This window comes from Sturnus vulgaris, unplaced genomic scaffold (genome assembly GCF_052056855.1).
Source record: "Sturnus vulgaris isolate bStuVul1 unplaced genomic scaffold, bStuVul1.hap1 Scaffold_153, whole genome shotgun sequence".
NCBI lineage: Eukaryota > Metazoa > Chordata > Aves > Passeriformes > Sturnidae > Sturnus > Sturnus vulgaris.
Genome location: NW_028276071.1, coordinates 1,175,382 through 1,193,367, shown reverse-complemented (window position 1 = coordinate 1,193,367; position 17,986 = coordinate 1,175,382). Strand labels below are relative to the sequence as shown.

Here is a 17,986-nt window from a genome sequence, read left to right as displayed (position 1 = left end):
GTGCCAGGGAGGTGGAATTCCCAGCTGACCATGAACATCTTGCCTTGAGGGCAGCTGAAGGGAGATGAGCCTTGAATTTCTGAGTGACACACACTTCACTTTACAAACTATAAAAACCACACAGAACTTTCACCAAGCAGAAATCTTGTGCATAGTCCCTGCAAATGGGTGGGTTTCCCTCCCAAGTCTGGATTCATCTTTATGGTTCCTTTTCTGGCAGCTGAGTGAAAGGGCTCCCTGTGTACTCCCTCATCAGTTTGGTGGTAAATTACATAAACTCCTGATCTCTGCTATTTCTTCACTAGCTGTAATATAGGAAACTTTATTGTGCACTGTGTTTGTATCTACCTGGACTCCTTTTATTTATCCTGTGCAGTAAGTAGTTCATTTAAAGTCTCTTGTCTGTTAATCTTGAATCCATTCAGTAAATAATTCATTTTATAATAGACCTAATCAGCTATTCTAAAGAACCTGGGAGCAACAGCAATTTGGGGTGCAGATTGTCTGAAACAGAGTTACTGCCAGAAACCTGAGCATAGGGCAGGACTTGTCTAAGCTTTCACTCCATTTCTAATATATTTAAAATAAAAAGAGAAAAGCACTTTTTTTCCGATTTATTATTTTCCTTTTTATACACTGATATCAGCAATCTGCAGTTGATATTTATCCCCAAAACCTCCTAATGCAGTCTGAATAGAGATGACAATCAAGACTCTTTATGGCTGACAATCAATCACACTCTATCCCTACCCCCACCCCACCATTTCCCCCATCCAAGCCCTGGCACTCAGAGCAGCCTTGTGCAAATCTGAGCACCCTCCCCTCCAGGCTGTGCCTGCAGCTTTCAGCTCCTTGGCACCAACTCCCACCTGCTTTCCTTGGAGAAGGAGCTGCCTGAGACACAGAGGGATGTTCATTTATTGTCAGCAAACAAAACCAAAGGCAGGGACAGCTCCATAAAAAACACAAGTCCAGCCCAAGGAGTGCTGGGCAATGGAGCCACATCCAGGGGTGTCCCCAGGGCTCAGGACTGGGGCCAGGGCAGTGAAATCTCTTTAATGCTGATCTGGACGAGGGCATGGAGGGCACCCTCAGTCAGTGTCCAGGTGAGCCCAAGCTGGGTGGGAGTGTGGCTGTGCTGCAGGGCAGGAAGCTCTGCAGAGGGATCTGGACAGGCTGGAGCCATGGGCCCAGGACAATTGGATGAGGTTCACCAAGGCCAAGGGCTGGGACCTGCCCTGGGCTCACAACCACCCCAAATCCCTGGCTGTGCCCTGCCCCTGATCCCCACAGCCTGTCCTGTTTCCTTCATCCCTGATTGCCACGGACTTTCTGGGACAAGGGAGCTCTGCTGTGGCTGTGGAGAGAGGTGCAAGTGCCACCACTGCAGTGGGAACCACAACTCATCAGGTTTGTGTCCTTTGGGGGTCAGCAACTGGTGGGACTCAGAGGCACAGAAGGTTTCTCTTCGTGGCCAACATAAAACAAAGTACCCATGATAAAATTCAATAAACTGCAAAATTCTTTCCTCAGCTCTGTGCAATGTCAAAGCAGTATCTGATGTATCCACCATGCACAAGGTATTTCCATACAGGAACAGTTTTAGACACAGACATTAGAAAGGGTGATTCTGTGATAGATGTAGACACAATTAAGATGTTGACTAATGTGGAATGACCAGAGAACAACTGGAGGAGGAAATCTGGGAGCAATGGCACAGCCATAGGAGCTGGTCTAATGAAGAAATGTCCTTAGACATGGCCATTTAAAGAGGAGAGGTGGAAACACCCAAATGAAGAGGGCCATGAAATAATAGACAGTGTAGTGGTAACACAGGTACAGGGGAAGATCAGTATTTCTTGTCCTGCCATCAGTACACATCCAGGAAATTTCCATTCTCTTCTGGTGGGAAATTTTTGACATTTTGTGAAGTACTCAAATGCCCCAGCTAATGAGATGTGCTCGTGCACCTTCCAAGCTGCAGGTCCCCTACAGCCCCAGAGGGCTCCTGTCCCATAAAACATCTGCTCCAGCCCATTCCAAAATCAGGAGCAGCATCGTCCAGGGATCATCAGGGAGCTGAGGTTGGAAGGGACCTCAGCAAGTCTGCAGCCCAGCCTGTCAGAAACTGGGTCAGACCAAGTGGTTCAAGGCTTGATTTGGTGTGGATTGGAAAATCCCAAAGGCCAGGGATGGGGCAGCATCTCAGAACCTGTCTGAGCCCATGGGAACAAAGGATTCCCACATGTCTGATCTGTCCTCATTCCCCTTCCACCCATTGACTTTTGTCCCCCCCAGCCCCCCCAGTGAAGAGCCTGGCTCTGTGTTCTCCATCAGCTCCTGGGTGGCTCTGCCAGGCTGGGATGAGGAGCCCCTCAGCCTTCCCTGCTCCAGGCTGGACAAGCCCAACTCCCTCAGCCTCTCCTCACAGCCAAAGGGCTCCAGCCCCACCTGGGAGGCCCTTCCCTCACCCTGCTCCAGCCCCAGACATCTTTCCTGCCTGGGGAACCCAAACCAGGTCCCAGTGACCTGGATAATCCACGTCCTTGATGTCCTGGTCACACAGCCCTGGCCCCTTGTCCCCGTGTCAGGCTCTGGGGTTGATTTGTGGAACATCCTTGGGGGAGGCTGTGGCTCCAGGTGGACCAGGGGGATCCCGGGGGACAGGGGACCCTGCTGGGCATGAACAGCATTGGACTTGTCTGGGGAAACTGTGAGGGGGGGCTGGGGCAGAGTGACCAACCCAGTGACCTCACACAGCCCTGCTGGGATGTCACACAGCCCCTCCTGTGATGTCACAGCCTGCCCTGTGATGTCACAGTCAGCTCTGTGATGTTATCATCTTCTCTGGGATGTCCCATCTCTGCCCTGTGATGTCACAGAGACAGCCTATGATGTCGTAGCTGCTCAATGACCTCACATAACCCACTCTTATGAGGTCACAGCCCACTCTGTGACCTCATGTTACCAGATGATAAACTGCCCACCCCAGGTGAGCTAACACAATTCCTGTTCTCCAAAACCACTGGCCTTTGGAACCTGCACAATGCCCGTTGTGTGAGAAGGGGAACTGGAAGTTCCCCAGCCTCAGTGTCCTGCCAACTCAGCCAGGCTGAACTGGAACGTTGGGGTTAATGACCACCAGGGACCACCAGAGAGACCCCAAGGACAGAAGAACCAATGGGTAAAGAGGAGGGAAAATATGTTAATGATTTTGGGGAAATGATTATCATATGTCTGTTTAGTTCAGGACAATCAATGAATAGTTTGCAGAGTACAGAATATAAACAGAAATTTCCTGTGCTCAGCATGCACGGCTTTGGGAGGAGCTGTCCCCCTGTGTATCCAGCCAAATAAAGAATGCTGCTTTTTAATGCTGCATTGGTGTTAAGGAGTTTTTAATTTGAACAAATTTTTGGTAACACTCTCACTCCCAAGGAAAGCTCTGTCTCCTGCTGTTCACAAACAGAGAAGGGCTGGTGAGAGATGTGGTGCTCAGAGGCTGCCTGGGGTACAGTGACCATGAAATAATCCAGTTTTCAATATTCTGTGAAACAAGGAGTGGCATCAATAAAACTTCTACACTGGAATTACGGAGGGCACACTTTGGTCTATTCAGGATACAGTTTTGGAGAGTACCAAATCAGGTACTGATATTTCAAGGGGAACAGTCCTTCTGAACAAAGGGGTCCAGGAAGGATGGACACACTTCAAGAAAGAAATTTAGAAGGAGCAGGAGCAGCCTGTTGCAACAACACATCATCACTAGAGTAAAACTAACCTGTCTCACAACGGTGTAAACCCAGCTCACGTTCACTATCAGTGGGTGAACAATCCAAGGCCTGGTGAATTCTGCTTCACAATGATTGGGAGAGCCGACATGGAAGGATGTTTGCCTAGTGAGAAAAGTGCACAACGGGCAGGGGCGGCCGTGGCAGGCCACGTTTCACCGCCCCCAGGAAACCCATCCACCAAGTGTGGGAGAAGCTGCCACCGACCATGCCACGGGCCAGCGGCTTTTGCCCACCCCGCAGCGATCGGCTTCCCTCCAGAAAACCCGGGGGATGGAAACAGTGACCAAAAATAAAAAACAAATAAAAAGCACAGGGTGTGTCATACAACCCGTGTTAGCCACGGGGTCACGGGCCAGGGCTGGGGGCGAGGCCCGCGCCTCTCACTCCCCCCAACCCCTCCATCGACATCTCTCGCTCTCCAGCCTCGCCCACGACATTCCCGAGGGATCTGCCGGGTTCCGGCCACCGCCACCGCCGCCCACCCTGAAAAATTCCGCCCGCTAAGCGGGTCCCCGGCTTAGGGCCGAGGAAGGGGGACGACTTCAACAACACACGGCGGGGACAGGGTGCCGCCACCCCGGCCCGCAAACTTCATCGGGCGACTCCCGTCACCGAGCCCCTCAGGCAAGCGGGCGAGGCCGAGGCGAGGCCACACGCCCCACTGCACGTCCCCGCGGCCCTTCCGACACGGACACTCCGGCAAACAGGTCGGGAGAGGGAAAGGAGGCGCAGCCACCTCGGCCGAGCGAGCCATGCTCGGGGCTCTCGGGGAAGGGGCCGGGGAAAGCCTCGGCGGGCTCAACACAACCCTGGCCACAGTCCAGCCCCGGCTGCCGGCCACGGCACCTGGCCGAGAGCCGAAAACGCCACCCCCGGCGAGCGGGCGGGCCCCGCCTTAAGGCCAGGCCGTCTCCCTGCGCTCAGTTCCCGGTGCTGGGGGCAGGGCAGGTCCCGCACAGTTGAAGAGGGCTGGGTGATGGCGGGGGCCCAGGGGTGAGAGGGATGGGGAGGCGACTCCCCCTCACGGTGTCGGTCGTGGTGCTCAGCAGAGTGTCCGGAGGTAGGAGGATGAGGTGGGAGAGGAGCAGAGCGGTGTTTGATAGCAGGGAGCGTGGATCTCAGCGCTGGGATGGCAGGGGAGATGCCAGATCAGAGCCCGGGCCGTCCTCCCACTCCACGAGCCAAGCGAGAGAGCGAGAGCCCCCCCAGACCCCTGTCCCACCTTTCCTTTTCCGGTGTCCCCCTATCCCCCACCCCCTGCGAGAGAAAACTATTGCTACTAAGGTGTAGCCACAAATACTTAGCATAACAATAGGAAAAATTCCACAGAAAGAAAAGGGAACAATTCAACCACAAACACCCCCAGACATCTTTCTTGAGTTCCCCAGCCTCTGGCCTGTGTCTCCTCATCGCTCTCTGTAGACTCCCCATGAGGTCACCCCATCCACGACATTTCCCCATCAAACCCATACCTCCCGTCCCCCCGTTCCCCCACGCCAGGTGCCAGCCCTGTCTGTGTCCCCGCAGTGCCCGTGGCCAATGCCACCATCACCCCTGGTCCCCCGGCACTCCAGGTGCATGCAGGTGACCCCGTCACCCTGCGCTGCTCAGTGCAGGTGGGCTCAGCCCCTGTCACCTTCACCTGGCTGCACGATGGGCAGGAAGTGGCCCGGGGTCCCCTCCTGGATCTTGGGGACGTCGATGTGGGACATTCAGGCACCTACCAGTGCGTGGCCACCAACCAGCTGGGACAGGACGGGCACGGCGTGTTCCGGGCACTCAGCCCAGAGCTGGCCCTGGAGGTGACACCCTGGGGACATGGAGGCACAGGTGGGGTCACTCGGGGTTCCTATGTGGGTCTGCAATCCCTTGATCACAGATGACCCAGGTTCACCCCTTGCTCCGTCCTTGGCAGTGACACAAATGGAACAGGGCACAGGAGGGGAGCTCATGAGGTCACTGGGATTGCAGAACCTCTGGGGTGACCCCAGGGACCCCAGTGTGTCCCTCTCTATTTCCTGCAGAGGCTGCATGGGTGGTTGGGTCCCTCTTGTTCCTGGTGCTGCTCATGGGTATCATTGTGGCCTTTCACTGGTGGATCCACATGGGTGGAATGGAGGGAATTGAGGGTCTGGTGGAGGTTCAGGATTCCCGGAGGTGGATGGGGAATCAAAGTCACCCCTCCATTTTTCCTTTGCAGATGCCAGGAAACACCAGGAAAGGTGAGTGCAGGCTTTGACCATGATTTGTGTTTTCCCCAAACCTCCAGGACCTCCCATCCTCTTCCACACATCCCCTTATTCCCACGGAGCCCCCATGGTGGAGGATCCTCAGGTGACCAATGTGGAGCTGCAGGGGCCACATGGGCAACCATGGGAACCCAGTGACATCTGTGACATTCTACAACAAAAGTTGTGACCCTCGGGGAAGTGGGAGGCACTGGAGTGATGGGAAGGCCCCATAGTGGGGGCAGAGATTGGGCAGCACCCAGGGCCCCTGGGCTGGGGGAAACTGAGCCCGCAGTGACCTCGGCTGGGGGTACTGAGAGCTGTGGGGAGAATTTGGAGGGTCTTGGTTGGACTCCAGTGGCATCCATGGATGGGATTTCAGGAATATTGATGTGGCACTGGGAGCTCCTGGAGGGTTTTGGGAACTCTTGGAGGGTCATGCAAGGATGTTGGGGGATCTTTCTGGGGTCCTGGGGGACTTTGAGAGGTGCCCCTACCTGCCAGGCTTCGAGTTTTGTTGCTCAGAGGGTCGGGAGCACGGGGGACAATGGGGGCACTGTGGTGCTGCAGAAGTTCTGGGGGATTCAGGGGTGATTGAAATGTCTGGGGGCAATCAGGGGTGCAGTGGGAATCGGGGGTGCAGTGGGAATTTTTGTATTCCATGGGTTGTTGGAGCTGTCAAGGTCCCAGGAAGGGTCAGGGGTCCCGGGGTCCCCATGGTCACTCCCTCCCCTTGTCCTTGCAGCTGCCAGGAAGCCCCAGGACAGGTGAGTGGGAGGGTCTGGCCAGGACTGCCCTTTTCCCCCCCCGTCCCAGACTCCACCCAGAACCCCAGTTATCCCCATAGGACCCCCTGGAGGAGGGGGCAGTGATGGACCCCAATGCTGTGGGCACTGAGTGGGTAGGGGGTGAGTATGGGGGGGTACATGGACACGTCACCCACGGGTGTCACCCCCACCCAGGTCTCCAACCCTGGAGTCTCTCTCAGGTCCCCGCCCAGCACATCCCCCAGGTGACCCACACAGAGCTGCTGGGACCCCAAGGACGACAGCAGGACCCCGGTGACATCTACGAGAACGTGCTGTGACACTGGGGGCACTGGGGGTTCCTTTCCTAGGGCACCCCCCCTTTGGCACCCCCCAGGCTCCTATGGGTGTCCACCCTGACCAGGAGGTGGCCACAAGTGGTGGGTCCCATCTGGGGCTGCCAGAGCTCCACGTTCCAGTGCTCCCAGTGCTCCCAGTATGCCCAGGGGCTCCCCATTCCCTCCCCCAGTGCCAGGGGGCACAGGACCCTTGTCCCTCTCATTGGACACAAAATGCAGCTTTAGGATTAAACTGGGAGAAATGGTTTTGGTTTGTTCAGCTCTGCCTGCTCAGCTCGGGCCGAGGAGGGTCCCGGTCAGGTTGAGCAGATCCTTGTGGGATTTGCAGCAGTTTTGGGGCTCTCTCAGTCCCTTGTGCACAGGGACCAAATGATCAATTGCTGCATTTCCGGACTGGTTCCCTCGCAGCTGCCCCCGCAGGGGGGGTTTCCAGTCAGCCCTGCTCTGAAAACCATCAAAGGCCCTGGCAGAGCCACTGCTGGGTCTCACCCCGGGTTTTGTGCTTCTTGCAGGGCTGAGCAAACCACAGCCACGCCTTTTTCCCCCACAGAATTCTCACCTTTGCAGCAGCTCGAGAGCTGCGAGAATCAAAGCCAAGGGGGCAGGGGGAGCCTCAGGTCCTGGCTGCCACCTGGGGCTGGCCAGAGCAGGGCTGGCCAGTGCCCATCCCTGTGCCCTGGGCTGGGCCATGGCTGGGCCCCACACTTGGATGGCCACTGGCTTCAAGGAGGAGCAGTTTGGGAGCTCCTTCCTGCCTGGAGCTCCATTCCCAAGCTGCTCTTGCTGGCTCAGATCCTGCGGGGGTCAAGTGAAAATGGAGATGTCTGGAACAGAATTTCTCCCAAAACCCAATAAACCCAGTGTTGCTAAGCCCTCAGGACAGAAATGTCATGTAGGGGATTTTGGGGAGCAGGAGAGGGAGGGGGAAGCCCCCCAAGAGCATCACAAGTGTTCCATGTGCAGGGTCTCATCCATCTCCTGGTTGCCAGCACTGAGACCCTGCAGGGGTTTTGGGTATGAGGGTGGGCTTTGGGTGTTTTTGGGGTGTCTGTGCCCTTCCTGACTGGCACCAGCCCATGTCCTTCCCTCCCCACTCATCCCTGCTGGGGTTTTTCCCCCACAGAATGATCTTGGTGGGCTGTGGGATGGGGCCGAGGTGCTGCACCTGTGAGGGTTCCCAAATGGGGATTGAGGGCTCCCAGATGGGTGCGGGGCAGCCAATGAGGGGGTGTAGAGTGGCCGGGTCACACCCCAAATTGGGGCACCCCAGATGTCACAGAGGTCACAGTGCCCCACTGAGGACAGAGGGGGCTGGCAGGGCCCCCCGTGCCCTACCCTGGACAGGGACTTCCTCAGGGAATGTGTCCAGGAACCCTGCCCAGAACTGCCATCCCCCAGGACAGGATCTCCCCTGCTGGGATGTGTCACCACTGGAACAAAATCTGCCCAGAACGTGTCACCCCCAGAACAGGATCCCCTCAGGACAGGAAGCCCTGGATGTGCCCCCCCAGGACAGAACTCCCCGCTGTGTGACTCTCAGCACAAACAGCCTCTTCCTTCTGCTGCAGGAGAGAGAAAGTGTTGGGGAGCACAGCTGGACACCCCCATCCCCCACAGCCTCCCCACCCCTCCCTGGAGACCCCTCACCCCCTTTTCTCCCTGCCTGGATTCCCCCCCAACCCATTCTCTGCCCAGCTGCTCCCCAGGATTTCTGAGCCAAGAACTGGGAGTGGTGGGGAATGGCACAAAAGTGAAGAAAATAAGGAAACCAGAGAAATAAAGAGAGGAAAAAGTCAAGGGTGGGGAGGGCACAGAAGCAGAGCTGCTCAGGACCCCCATGTGATGCCTGCCCAGGAAACACTCCAGGGGGGCAACGTTGGGCCCTGGGTCACCCCAAAATCTGAGGCACCCAGGGTAGGAGTGGTGACCCATGGGGCCTACCCAGGCACTGCCCATCCCTGGCACCCCCATTCCCCTGGGAACCCAACCATGGGACAACCATTCCTTCTGTCCCCTCTTCCCTGGGACCCCCATGCCATGACCTCCACTCCCCAGGATCTCCATTCCCAAGGACCCTCATCCTGGTAGTTTCAGCCCCTGGGACCCCTCCCTTCCCTTGGGGACCAAGATTCCCCCAGGACTCCCATTTTCCCTGACACCCCAATCCCTGGGGTCCGTCCCATGATCACAAATCCCTGAAGGCCACATTGTTCTGGGATTCTCATCCCTGAGTTTGAATCCACCCAACCCTTGGGACCCCCATTCCCATCCCTGGAACTCCAGTCCCCTGGACACCCATCCTTGGCTCCCTGCACCGCCTCAGCCTCCAAATTCCGGCAACATCCTGTCCCCACCATGTCCCACCATGTCCCACCATCACCCCCATGTCCTACAAGGTCCCCACCCTGCCCCCATCCTGTCCCACCCTGCCCCCACCGAGGGCCACCTACACGTGGGGACGAGAGCTGACCTCGCTTCCTGTCCCTTCATCCGAAGAGCCGCCAGCCAGGGGACAGGGGACAGCCACAGCAGTGAGTGACAGCCAGTGCCCATGGCCGGGGACAGCGGGATGGCCGGGAAGGTGGCTCTGCTCCTGTGGGGTGAGTGTCCCGGGCACGGGCCTGATGACCCTGGGGACGGGCCCTGGTGAGGCAGAGAGGGGTGGGGAGGGGGCACAGGGGGGCTGCGGGGTCCCCTGAGGTCCCCAAGGCCAGCACAGCCAGTGGGGGACAGAGCCAGTGGCTCCTCAGTGTGACCGGGGTTTTGGGGCGGCCCTGGGAACAGGAAAAGGGGAACTGGGATGTGGGAGAGGGATGTTGAGACAGGGATGGGGGACAGAGTTTCAGGGGACAGGGATGTCAGGTTTGGCTCCACGGGGCTGGGGCAGCTGTGGGGACAGGGACAAGGGGAGAAGCACCACGGGGATGTGGCCGTGGGGCTGGCGGGGGTGAGCTGTGCCAGCACGGGCTGGCCGTGGTGTCCCTGTCCCCGAGGCGTCCGTGCCACCCGGACGTGTGACACAGAGCTGTCCCCTGGGAGCCTCTCCAGACCTGTTGGGGACCGTGCCCGGGCATTTTCCCACAAGAAGCCGTGTCCCCACGGGGACAGCTCGGGGACAGCCTCACACCCTGTCCCCACGGAGCCAATTCCACCTTGCCCTGTCCCTTCTCCCTTCCAGCCCAGACCCTCAGCCTCGCTGGTGAGTCCTCGGGGGATGCCATGCCCCCACCCCGCTGTCCCCAGCCCCTTGGTGGCCCTGGCAGGCTGGTGTCCCCTGTCCCCCGCAGGTGCCCAGACCCCCCAGCTCCTGGTGGAGCCCCCCTGGTCGCCGGCGGTGCTGAGGGACCGGGTGACACTGACCTGCCAGGGCTCGGGGACCGCCCGTGCCACCACCTGGTACAAGGACGGGCGGCGCTGGGGGCAGGAGGGACGTGACCGCTTCCCTGTCACCGAGAGTGGAACCTACCAGTGTCAGAGACCCGGCAGTGGGCTCAGCCCCCCCGTCATGGTGTCAAATGGTGAGGGGGGATCTGAAATGCTCAGGGTGGCTCCCTGATAACTCTGGGTGGGCTCCACTCCGTGGGTGGCCTCACAACCCTCGTGTGACAGGCGAGAGCCTGTCCCCTGCACACAGGGACATCCCAGTGCATCCCAGTGCATCCCAGTGCACCCCAGTGTGGTGGGACTCCCGTGGTGACAGCTGTGCCACGGGGCTGCTCCTGGTGTCCCTGGGACCCTCCTGCGCAGTGGACACTCCAGCCAGATGTCCCCGGTGCCGTGGGCACCCACTTTGGACCTGTCTCGGGCTCCTCAGTGACACGGGACCCTCCTGTCCCACAGACCCGCTGGTGCTGCAGGTGCCAGCACGGGCGCTGCTGGAGGGGGACACGGTGACACTGCGCTGCCGGGGCTGGCAGGACAACCCTGTCACCAGGGTGCGATTTTACAAGGACAGCAAGGATCTAGGGGGGTCCCTCAGGGGCGCCAAGCTGTCCCTGCCCCCCCTGAAGCTGCACAACAGCGGCCGCTACGGCTGCGAGGGCTTGGTGGCCTCAAGAATGTCACTATCAGCACCGGTGACAGTGACAGTGCACGGTGAGCACTCCCACGGCTGGAACTCCAATATCCTGACACCCCCAAAGCCACTTCTCAGTGCAATCAGAGTCACAGTCGCCACCCCCATCTCCTTCCCAGAGCTCGTGCCGGTGCCGGTGCTGGAGGGTCCCCCCGAGCTCACCGAGGGGTCCCCCCTCAATCTCAGCTGTCTCAGCACCCCCAGCCCCCTGCGGCCCCGAGCCCCCCTCCTGTACAGCTTTTACCGGGACTGGCAGATGCTGCAGGGCCCGCAGGGCTCCCCGCAGCTCCTGGTGCCCGCCGTGGGGGTCTCCCACTCGGGGAATTACAGGTGCGAGGTGCTCTCCGAGGGGGGGGCCGTGCGGAAGAGCAGCGCCCGGCTCGGCGTCACGGTGCGCAGTGAGTGCGGGGATGGGCACGGGGAGCCCCCACCGCCCTCCCAGATCTCCCATCCCTGCTCAATCCTCTGCGAGCCCCCCCTCCTTCCCAGCTCTCTCCCTGGGTCCCCCCATTGCCCATTGCATCCCTCCCAGATCCCCTTACCCATCCCTGGGTTCCTCTCTCCCTCTCTGAGGCCCTTCAATTGTCCACAGGTCCCTCCATCCCTGTCTGGGTCCCTAAACCGTTCCCTGTGGTTCCCTTCAACCCTCTCCATGTGTCCCCTCGCTGAATCTCCCATCCTTCCACCCCTTTCCAAGCCTCACTCCGTCTCTGTGCCCCCTTCTTCCTCACTGGGATCCCCCCAGCCCTCTCTGATCCTCCCTCTCCATGAGTCCCTCACTGCTCCCTGCTGTCCCCCACTCGTCCCATGTCCCCAGTCCCTCCTGTGTCCTCCCCACAGGGGTCCCGCTCTCTGGTGTGTCCCTGTCGGTGCAGCCCCCCGGGGGACAGGTGGCACTGGGGGACCACCTGGTGCTGAGCTGCGCAGTGGCCATGGGGACAGGTCCCCTGTCCTTCTCCTGGTTCCGGGAGCGTTCGCAGACACCACTGGGCACCGGTCCCCGCCTGGAGCTGCGGCACGTTGGGGACAATGACAGCGGCCACTACAAGTGCCGGGCCAGCAACAGGGACAGCGTGGCTGAGAGCCCCACTCTGAACGTCACTGTCGTGGGTGAGTGGAACCCTTGGGCTGGGGGTGACCCCACCCACAGCATCCCCAATTCCACACATCCCAAATTCCACCTCATCCCCCCCACACCAGCCCCAGCCCAGCTCACAGTGCCAGCCCTGGGTGTCACAGACCAGCGAACAGGGACCCTCTGGCTCCAGGGATCCCCACCCAGGACATCCAAGCCATGCATCCCTAAGCCCAGCTGTCACATTCCCCACTGCACATCATGTCACATTCACCCTACTGAGCGTGACCCTCCCAGGGCACTGAGACCCTTGGCATTGGGGTGATGCCCCCGTTGATGTTCCTCATGGCACCCATCACATCCCACCCACGCCATTCTGTGCCCCCCACCAGGTGACAGCCATCCCCACCCTTGGACACGGCATCCCTCATCCCACCTTCCCCTCACCCTCATCTCATCTTCATCCCCCACTCCTCATCCATCACATGCTCTCCTCCCACACCTCATGATGACCCCCAGCACCATGGGGTCACCGTCCTGGGTGAAGGAGACCCTCTGTATCCAGGAGTCACCATGCAGACTCCCTCATCCCCCCTCACCAGGTGCCAGAACCTGTCCCCGGCCTCAGCCCTGTCTGTGTCCCCGCAGTGCCCGTGGCCAATGCCACCATCGCCCCTGGTCTCCCGCACTCCAGGTGCATGCAGGTGACTCTGTGACCCTGAACTGCTCGGTGCAGGTGGGCTCAGCCCCTGTCACCTTCACCTGGCTGCACGATGGGCAGGACGTGGCCCGGGGTCCCCTCCTGGATCTTGGGGACATCGATGTGGGACATTCGGGCACCTACCAGTGCGTGGCCACCAACCAGCTGGGACAGGACGGGCACCGCGTGTTCCGGGCACTCAGCCCAGAGCTGGCCCTGGAGGTGACACCACAGGGAACCACTGGACACTGGAACAGAGGTGGGATCACACGGGGTCATTGGGATTGCAGGACCCCTGGAGTGACAGGTGACCCTGATTTGTCCCTTCTGTCCCCAGCAGTGGCCGCAGGCATTGGTGGGTCCCTCCTCTTCCTGGTCCTGCTCCTGGGTGTAGCTGTGCGCTGGCATCGGTGGAACAACATGGGTGGGTGACAATGGGGACCATGGGGACCCTGGGGAGCTGGGGGCCACCTGCATGTTGGGGTGATGGGGTGGCACCCAGAGCCTCTGACTTGGCAATGATGGCTCAGGACCTTTGGTCAGGGTCCTGAAGGATTTGGGGTGGTGTTGGAGGGACTTGCAGGGATTTTGGGGGTTCTTTCACTGATCCTGGGGAAATGTGGAGGCTACCCCATACCTGGCAGGCTTGAGCTTCAGGGGGCTCTGGGGGTCCAGAGAACAGAGCAGGGGTTCTGGAGGGCATCAGGGATGCTCAGGGGTCCTGGACGATATTGAAGGTGTAGTCGGATTTCAGGATTGCTGAGAAGGGTCAGGACCCTGGGGACCCCACAGTTATCCCTCCCCTCTTTCCTTTGCAGCTGCCAGGAAGCAGCAGGAAAGGTGAGTAGGGGGCTCAAACCACACTCTCGTCTTTGACCCCAACCCCCAAGACTTCCCATTCCCTCCCACACATCCCCTTGATTCCCTCAGGGCGCCCCCGGAGCCCCCGGCCCTCCCAGAGGAGGGGAAGGTGCTGTACACCCACGTCATGATCACCAAGCAGACGGGGGGTGAGTCCGGGCTGGGGCACATGCAGAGGGACACGTCACCCATGAGTGTCCCCCCGCCCAGATGCCACAGCCCGTGTCTCTTGCAGCGTCCCCCCGTCCCACCACACTCCAGGATCCCCAGGTGACCTATGTGGAGCTGCCAGCAACCCATGGGCGACTGCGGGAATGAGGGGACATCTACAGGAGTGCGCTGTGACACTCGGGGCATGGCTGGGCACTGGGGGGCTCTGGGGGCACTGGGGGCACTGGGGGACCTCACCCATGGGCAGCCACACATGTGTGTCCCCTGCACTGTTCCCGTGGGTGCCCAACATTCACGGGTAGGTGGGCACAAGTGTGAGGCAGCACAGGGCATCCAGAGCTCCACATGACTCCAGAACCCACAAGGATTTCCCCACCCCCCCTCCCACTATCACCAGTGGCTCCCCATTCCACATCCAAGTGCCCCCAGTACCCTCAGAGACTTCTCCATTCCCTCCAAACAGTGCTGCCAGTACCCCCAAGGGCTCCCTCTTTCCCCTCCCAGTGCCTCTCCATTGCTCCCAGTGGATCCAGGTGGTTCCCATTCTCTCTCCCAGTACCCCTGTACTCCCAGTGCCTCTGCAATGCCCCTCTCAGCACTCCCAGGACACCCACGGCTCCTCATCTCTCCTCCCAGTGCCACGCAAACACAGGACTCGTTTCCCTCTTACTGGCACCAAAATGCAGCTTTTTGGTTCAACTGCCAGAGATGGTGTTTCTTTGTTCAGCTCTGTTGGGCTTTAGGAATGGGATTCTCCCATTTTGGGCTGCCACTCAAAACCAGTGCTATGGATTCCCTTCTGCCCTGTCTCAAACCCCTCCTGTGCTGTGTTCCCCACATGATGATGTCCCAAAGGGCCTGGGGGGATTCTGGACCCTCCCCCTTTTCCAGAGCAGTCAGGATCAGGCCATGGCACAGGGTGGGGTGTCAGGGATAGGAAAAGTTTGATGTCTCAAAATATTTTGGAACACCTGTGTGTGGCAGGGCTGGGTCAGGCCTTGCTTTTGGTGGCACAGGGCCCCGTGTGTCATTCAGTCTGTCAGCCATAGCACACTGGGGACAGTGTGACGCTCTGCCAAACCCAGCTCCTGATTACCTGAGGGACCAGGAGTCCCACCTTGGCAGAGGGCCCTTGGTGGCCCAAGGGCTTAAAAAGCAGAGCAAGAGGTGGCCAAGAGTCTGACTTTGTCTGCTCTTGAAGTGCCTGCCCCATTCACGCTGGAACCCAGGAGTTGGAAACTGTCATGATTTAAAAGAGAAACACCTGCCATAGAAAGCAGGAACTCTCCTGGATTGGAAAGAGGACCTATGCCTCCAAATTTTTTTAAGTGTGAAGTTTATGGGGCTTCCAGGCAAAAATGTAGGAAAATGAATAACAGTTCATTGCTAGGAAAGTTCTAGAACAGAACAGAACAAACAGCAACACAAGAAAAGAAATTTCCAACCCGCTCAGGGCAGTTTGTTCATCTTTGTGCAGTTATGACCACGGCCAGCAGGGGGCGCTGCAGGGAGCACTCACAGCCAGCAGGAGGCGCTGCAGGGAGCGCTCACGGCCAGCAGGGGGCACTGCAGGGAGCGATCACAGCCAGCAGGGGGCGCTGCAGGGAGCGCGCACAGCCAGCAGGGGGCACTGCAGGGAGCGCTCACGGCCAGCAGGGGGCACTGCAGGGAGCGATCACAGCCAGCAGGGGGCGCTGCAGGGAGCACTCACGGCCAGCAGGGGGCGTTGCAGGGAGCGCTCACAGCCAGCAGGGGGCGCCCCGGTGCCGCTCGAACCCCTCAGGGGCCATGGCGGCCTCGTCGGGAGGGACGAGAGGAAATCGCTCCTTTTGCAAACTCAGGGGCACCAATCAGTCCCGGCACCATCCCCGGCAGTGCCCGGGCAGGACAGACGAAGGCAGCAGCTTGGCTCCTAGTGCCCAGTGGCAGCGTAGCAGTGTCCCGGGGCCAGGCACACACCCTGCTAAACTCCTGCGATTGCTCTCCCTGATGCCGAACAGAAAGAAGGCAGCACCAACCCCAGGCAGGTCTCAGGTGCTCAACAGCACCTCTCCTGGCTTTACACCACACTTCCTGAAAACCCTCGGCCTTTCACTCCCTTTTCCTCCTGCAGCACAGGCACAGCATCTTTGGAAATGTTGAATTCCCCTGCGATGTTGAGGAAAGCAGGTGCTCCTTGCTGACAGTGCCAGGCCTCCTCAGGGGGCTCCAGCCACGGGGGGGAGGAGGAGGAGAAGGAGGAGGAGTCTGAGAGCAGAACCGCAGACCCGAGGGCTCTGCAGCTTCAGTTGCAGCTCCAGGGACAGCCAGGGATAGGAGCAGTGGCTTCAGAGGGATAAATGTGGTAAAACTGGAGCTGCTTGGGCCAATGCCCCTGATCTGCTCTGGGTGTTGCAGATACTTAAGGAGATGCTGAAATTACCACCAGGGTTCCCAAAATTCAGCTGTGATGCTAAACCATCCCTGTGCACAAACACACAGCGCTGCTGCCTCTCCCTGGGATTTTGGGATACTATGGCGGCATTGGACATATTTTGGGGGTCAGATGCCCCCAGCTCTGCCCACAAGGAGATTTTGTGGCTGCCCGGAAGGTTTCCTGGAGCTTCTCACCTTCTCCACTGCACAGGGATGGGCATTGTCCCAGCCCTGCTCTGGCCATCCCCAGGTGGCAGCCAGGACCTGAGGCTCCCCCTGCCCCCTTGGCTTTGATTCTCGCAGCTCTCGAGCTGCTGCAAAGGTGAGAATTCTGTGGGGGAAAAAGGCGTGGCTGTGGTTTGCTCAATCCTGCAAGAAGCACAAAATCCGGTGTGAGTCCCAGCAGTGGCTCTGTCAGGGCCTTTGATGGTTTTCAGAGCAGGGCTGGCTGGAAACCCCCCCTGCGGGGGCAGCTGCGAGGGAACCAGTCCGGAAATGCAGCAATTGATCATTTGGTCCCTGTGCCCAAGGCACTGAGAGAGCCCCAAAACTGCTGCAAATCCCACAAGGATCTGCTCAGCCTGACCGGGACCCTCCTTGGCCCGAGCTGAGCAGGCAGAGCTGAACAAACAAAAACCATTTCTCCCAGTTTAATCCTAAAGCTGCTTTTTTTGTCCAATGAGAGGGACAAGGGTCCTGTGCCCCCTGGCACTGGGGGAGGGAAAGGGAAGCCCCTGGGGATACTGGGAGCACTGGGAGCACTGGAACGTGGAGCTCTGTGCAGCCCCAGATGGGACCCACCACTCGTGGCCACCTCCTGGTCAGGGTGGGCACCCATGGGAGCCTGGGGGGTGCCAAAGGGGGGGTGCCCTAGGAAAGGAACCCCCAGTGCCCCCAGTGTCACAGCACGTTCTCGTAGATGTCACTGGGGTCCTGCTGTCGTCCTTGGGGTCCCAGCAGCTCTGTGTGGGTCACCTGGGGGATGTGCTGGGCGGGGACCTGAGAGAGACTCCAGGGTTGGAGACCTGGGTGGCGGTGACACCCGTGGGTGACGTGCCCATGTACCCCCCCATACTCTCCCCCTACCCACTCAGTGCCCACAGCATGGGGGTCCATCATCGCCCCTCCTCCAGGGGGTCCTATGGGGATAACTGGGGTTCTGGGTGGCGTCTGGGGCAGGGGGGGAAAGGGGAGTCCTGGCCAGAGCCTCCCACTCACCTGTCCTGGGGCTTCCTGGCAGCTGCAAGGACAAGGGGAGGGAGTGACCATGGGGACCCTGGGACCCCTGACCCTTCCTGGGACCTTGGCAGCTCCAACAACCCATGGGATACAAAAATTCCCACTGCACCCCCGATTCCCACTGCACCCCTGATTGCCCCTGGGCACTCCAATCACCCCTGAATCCCTCAGAACTTCTGCACCACCACAGTGCCCCCATTGCCCCCCGTGCTCCCGACCCTCTGAGCAACAAAACTCCAAGCCTGGCAGGTAGAGGCACCTCTCAAACTCCCCCAGGACCCCAGAAAGATCCCCCAACATCCTTGCATGACCCTCCAAGAGTT

At 59.3% G+C, this 17,986-nt stretch overlaps 1 protein-coding gene across 1 annotated transcript; it reads left to right on the top strand.

The window, feature by feature from the left end:
- Positions 1-5,612: 5,612 nt before the first annotated feature.
- On the top strand, positions 5,613-16,414 carry LOC148219365 (Fc receptor-like protein 3). Its single transcript, XM_088157694.1, has 13 exons — positions 5,613-5,624; positions 6,527-6,612; positions 6,768-6,789; positions 6,870-6,930; positions 7,140-7,208; positions 10,415-10,597; positions 10,968-11,222; positions 11,322-11,600; positions 12,926-12,955; positions 13,285-13,401; positions 13,796-13,817; positions 13,908-13,987; positions 16,407-16,414. The coding sequence occupies exons 1-13, from the start codon at positions 5,613-5,615 to the stop codon at positions 16,412-16,414; spliced, it is 1,224 nt and encodes a 407-aa protein (XP_088013820.1).
- The last annotated feature ends 1,572 nt before the right edge of the window (positions 16,415-17,986 follow it).

Excerpts from the sequence above, each read along its gene's own strand:
- LOC148219365 (XM_088157694.1), top strand. Across the intron at positions 6,613-6,767 it reads AAGTTCTGGGGGATTCAGGG|CTGCCAGGAAGCCCCAGGAC; the intron begins GTGATTGAAATG and ends TTGTCCTTGCAG. Across the intron at positions 11,601-12,925 it reads GCTCGGCGTCACGGTGCGCA|TGCCCGTGGCCAATGCCACC; the intron begins GTGAGTGCGGGG and ends GTGTCCCCGCAG.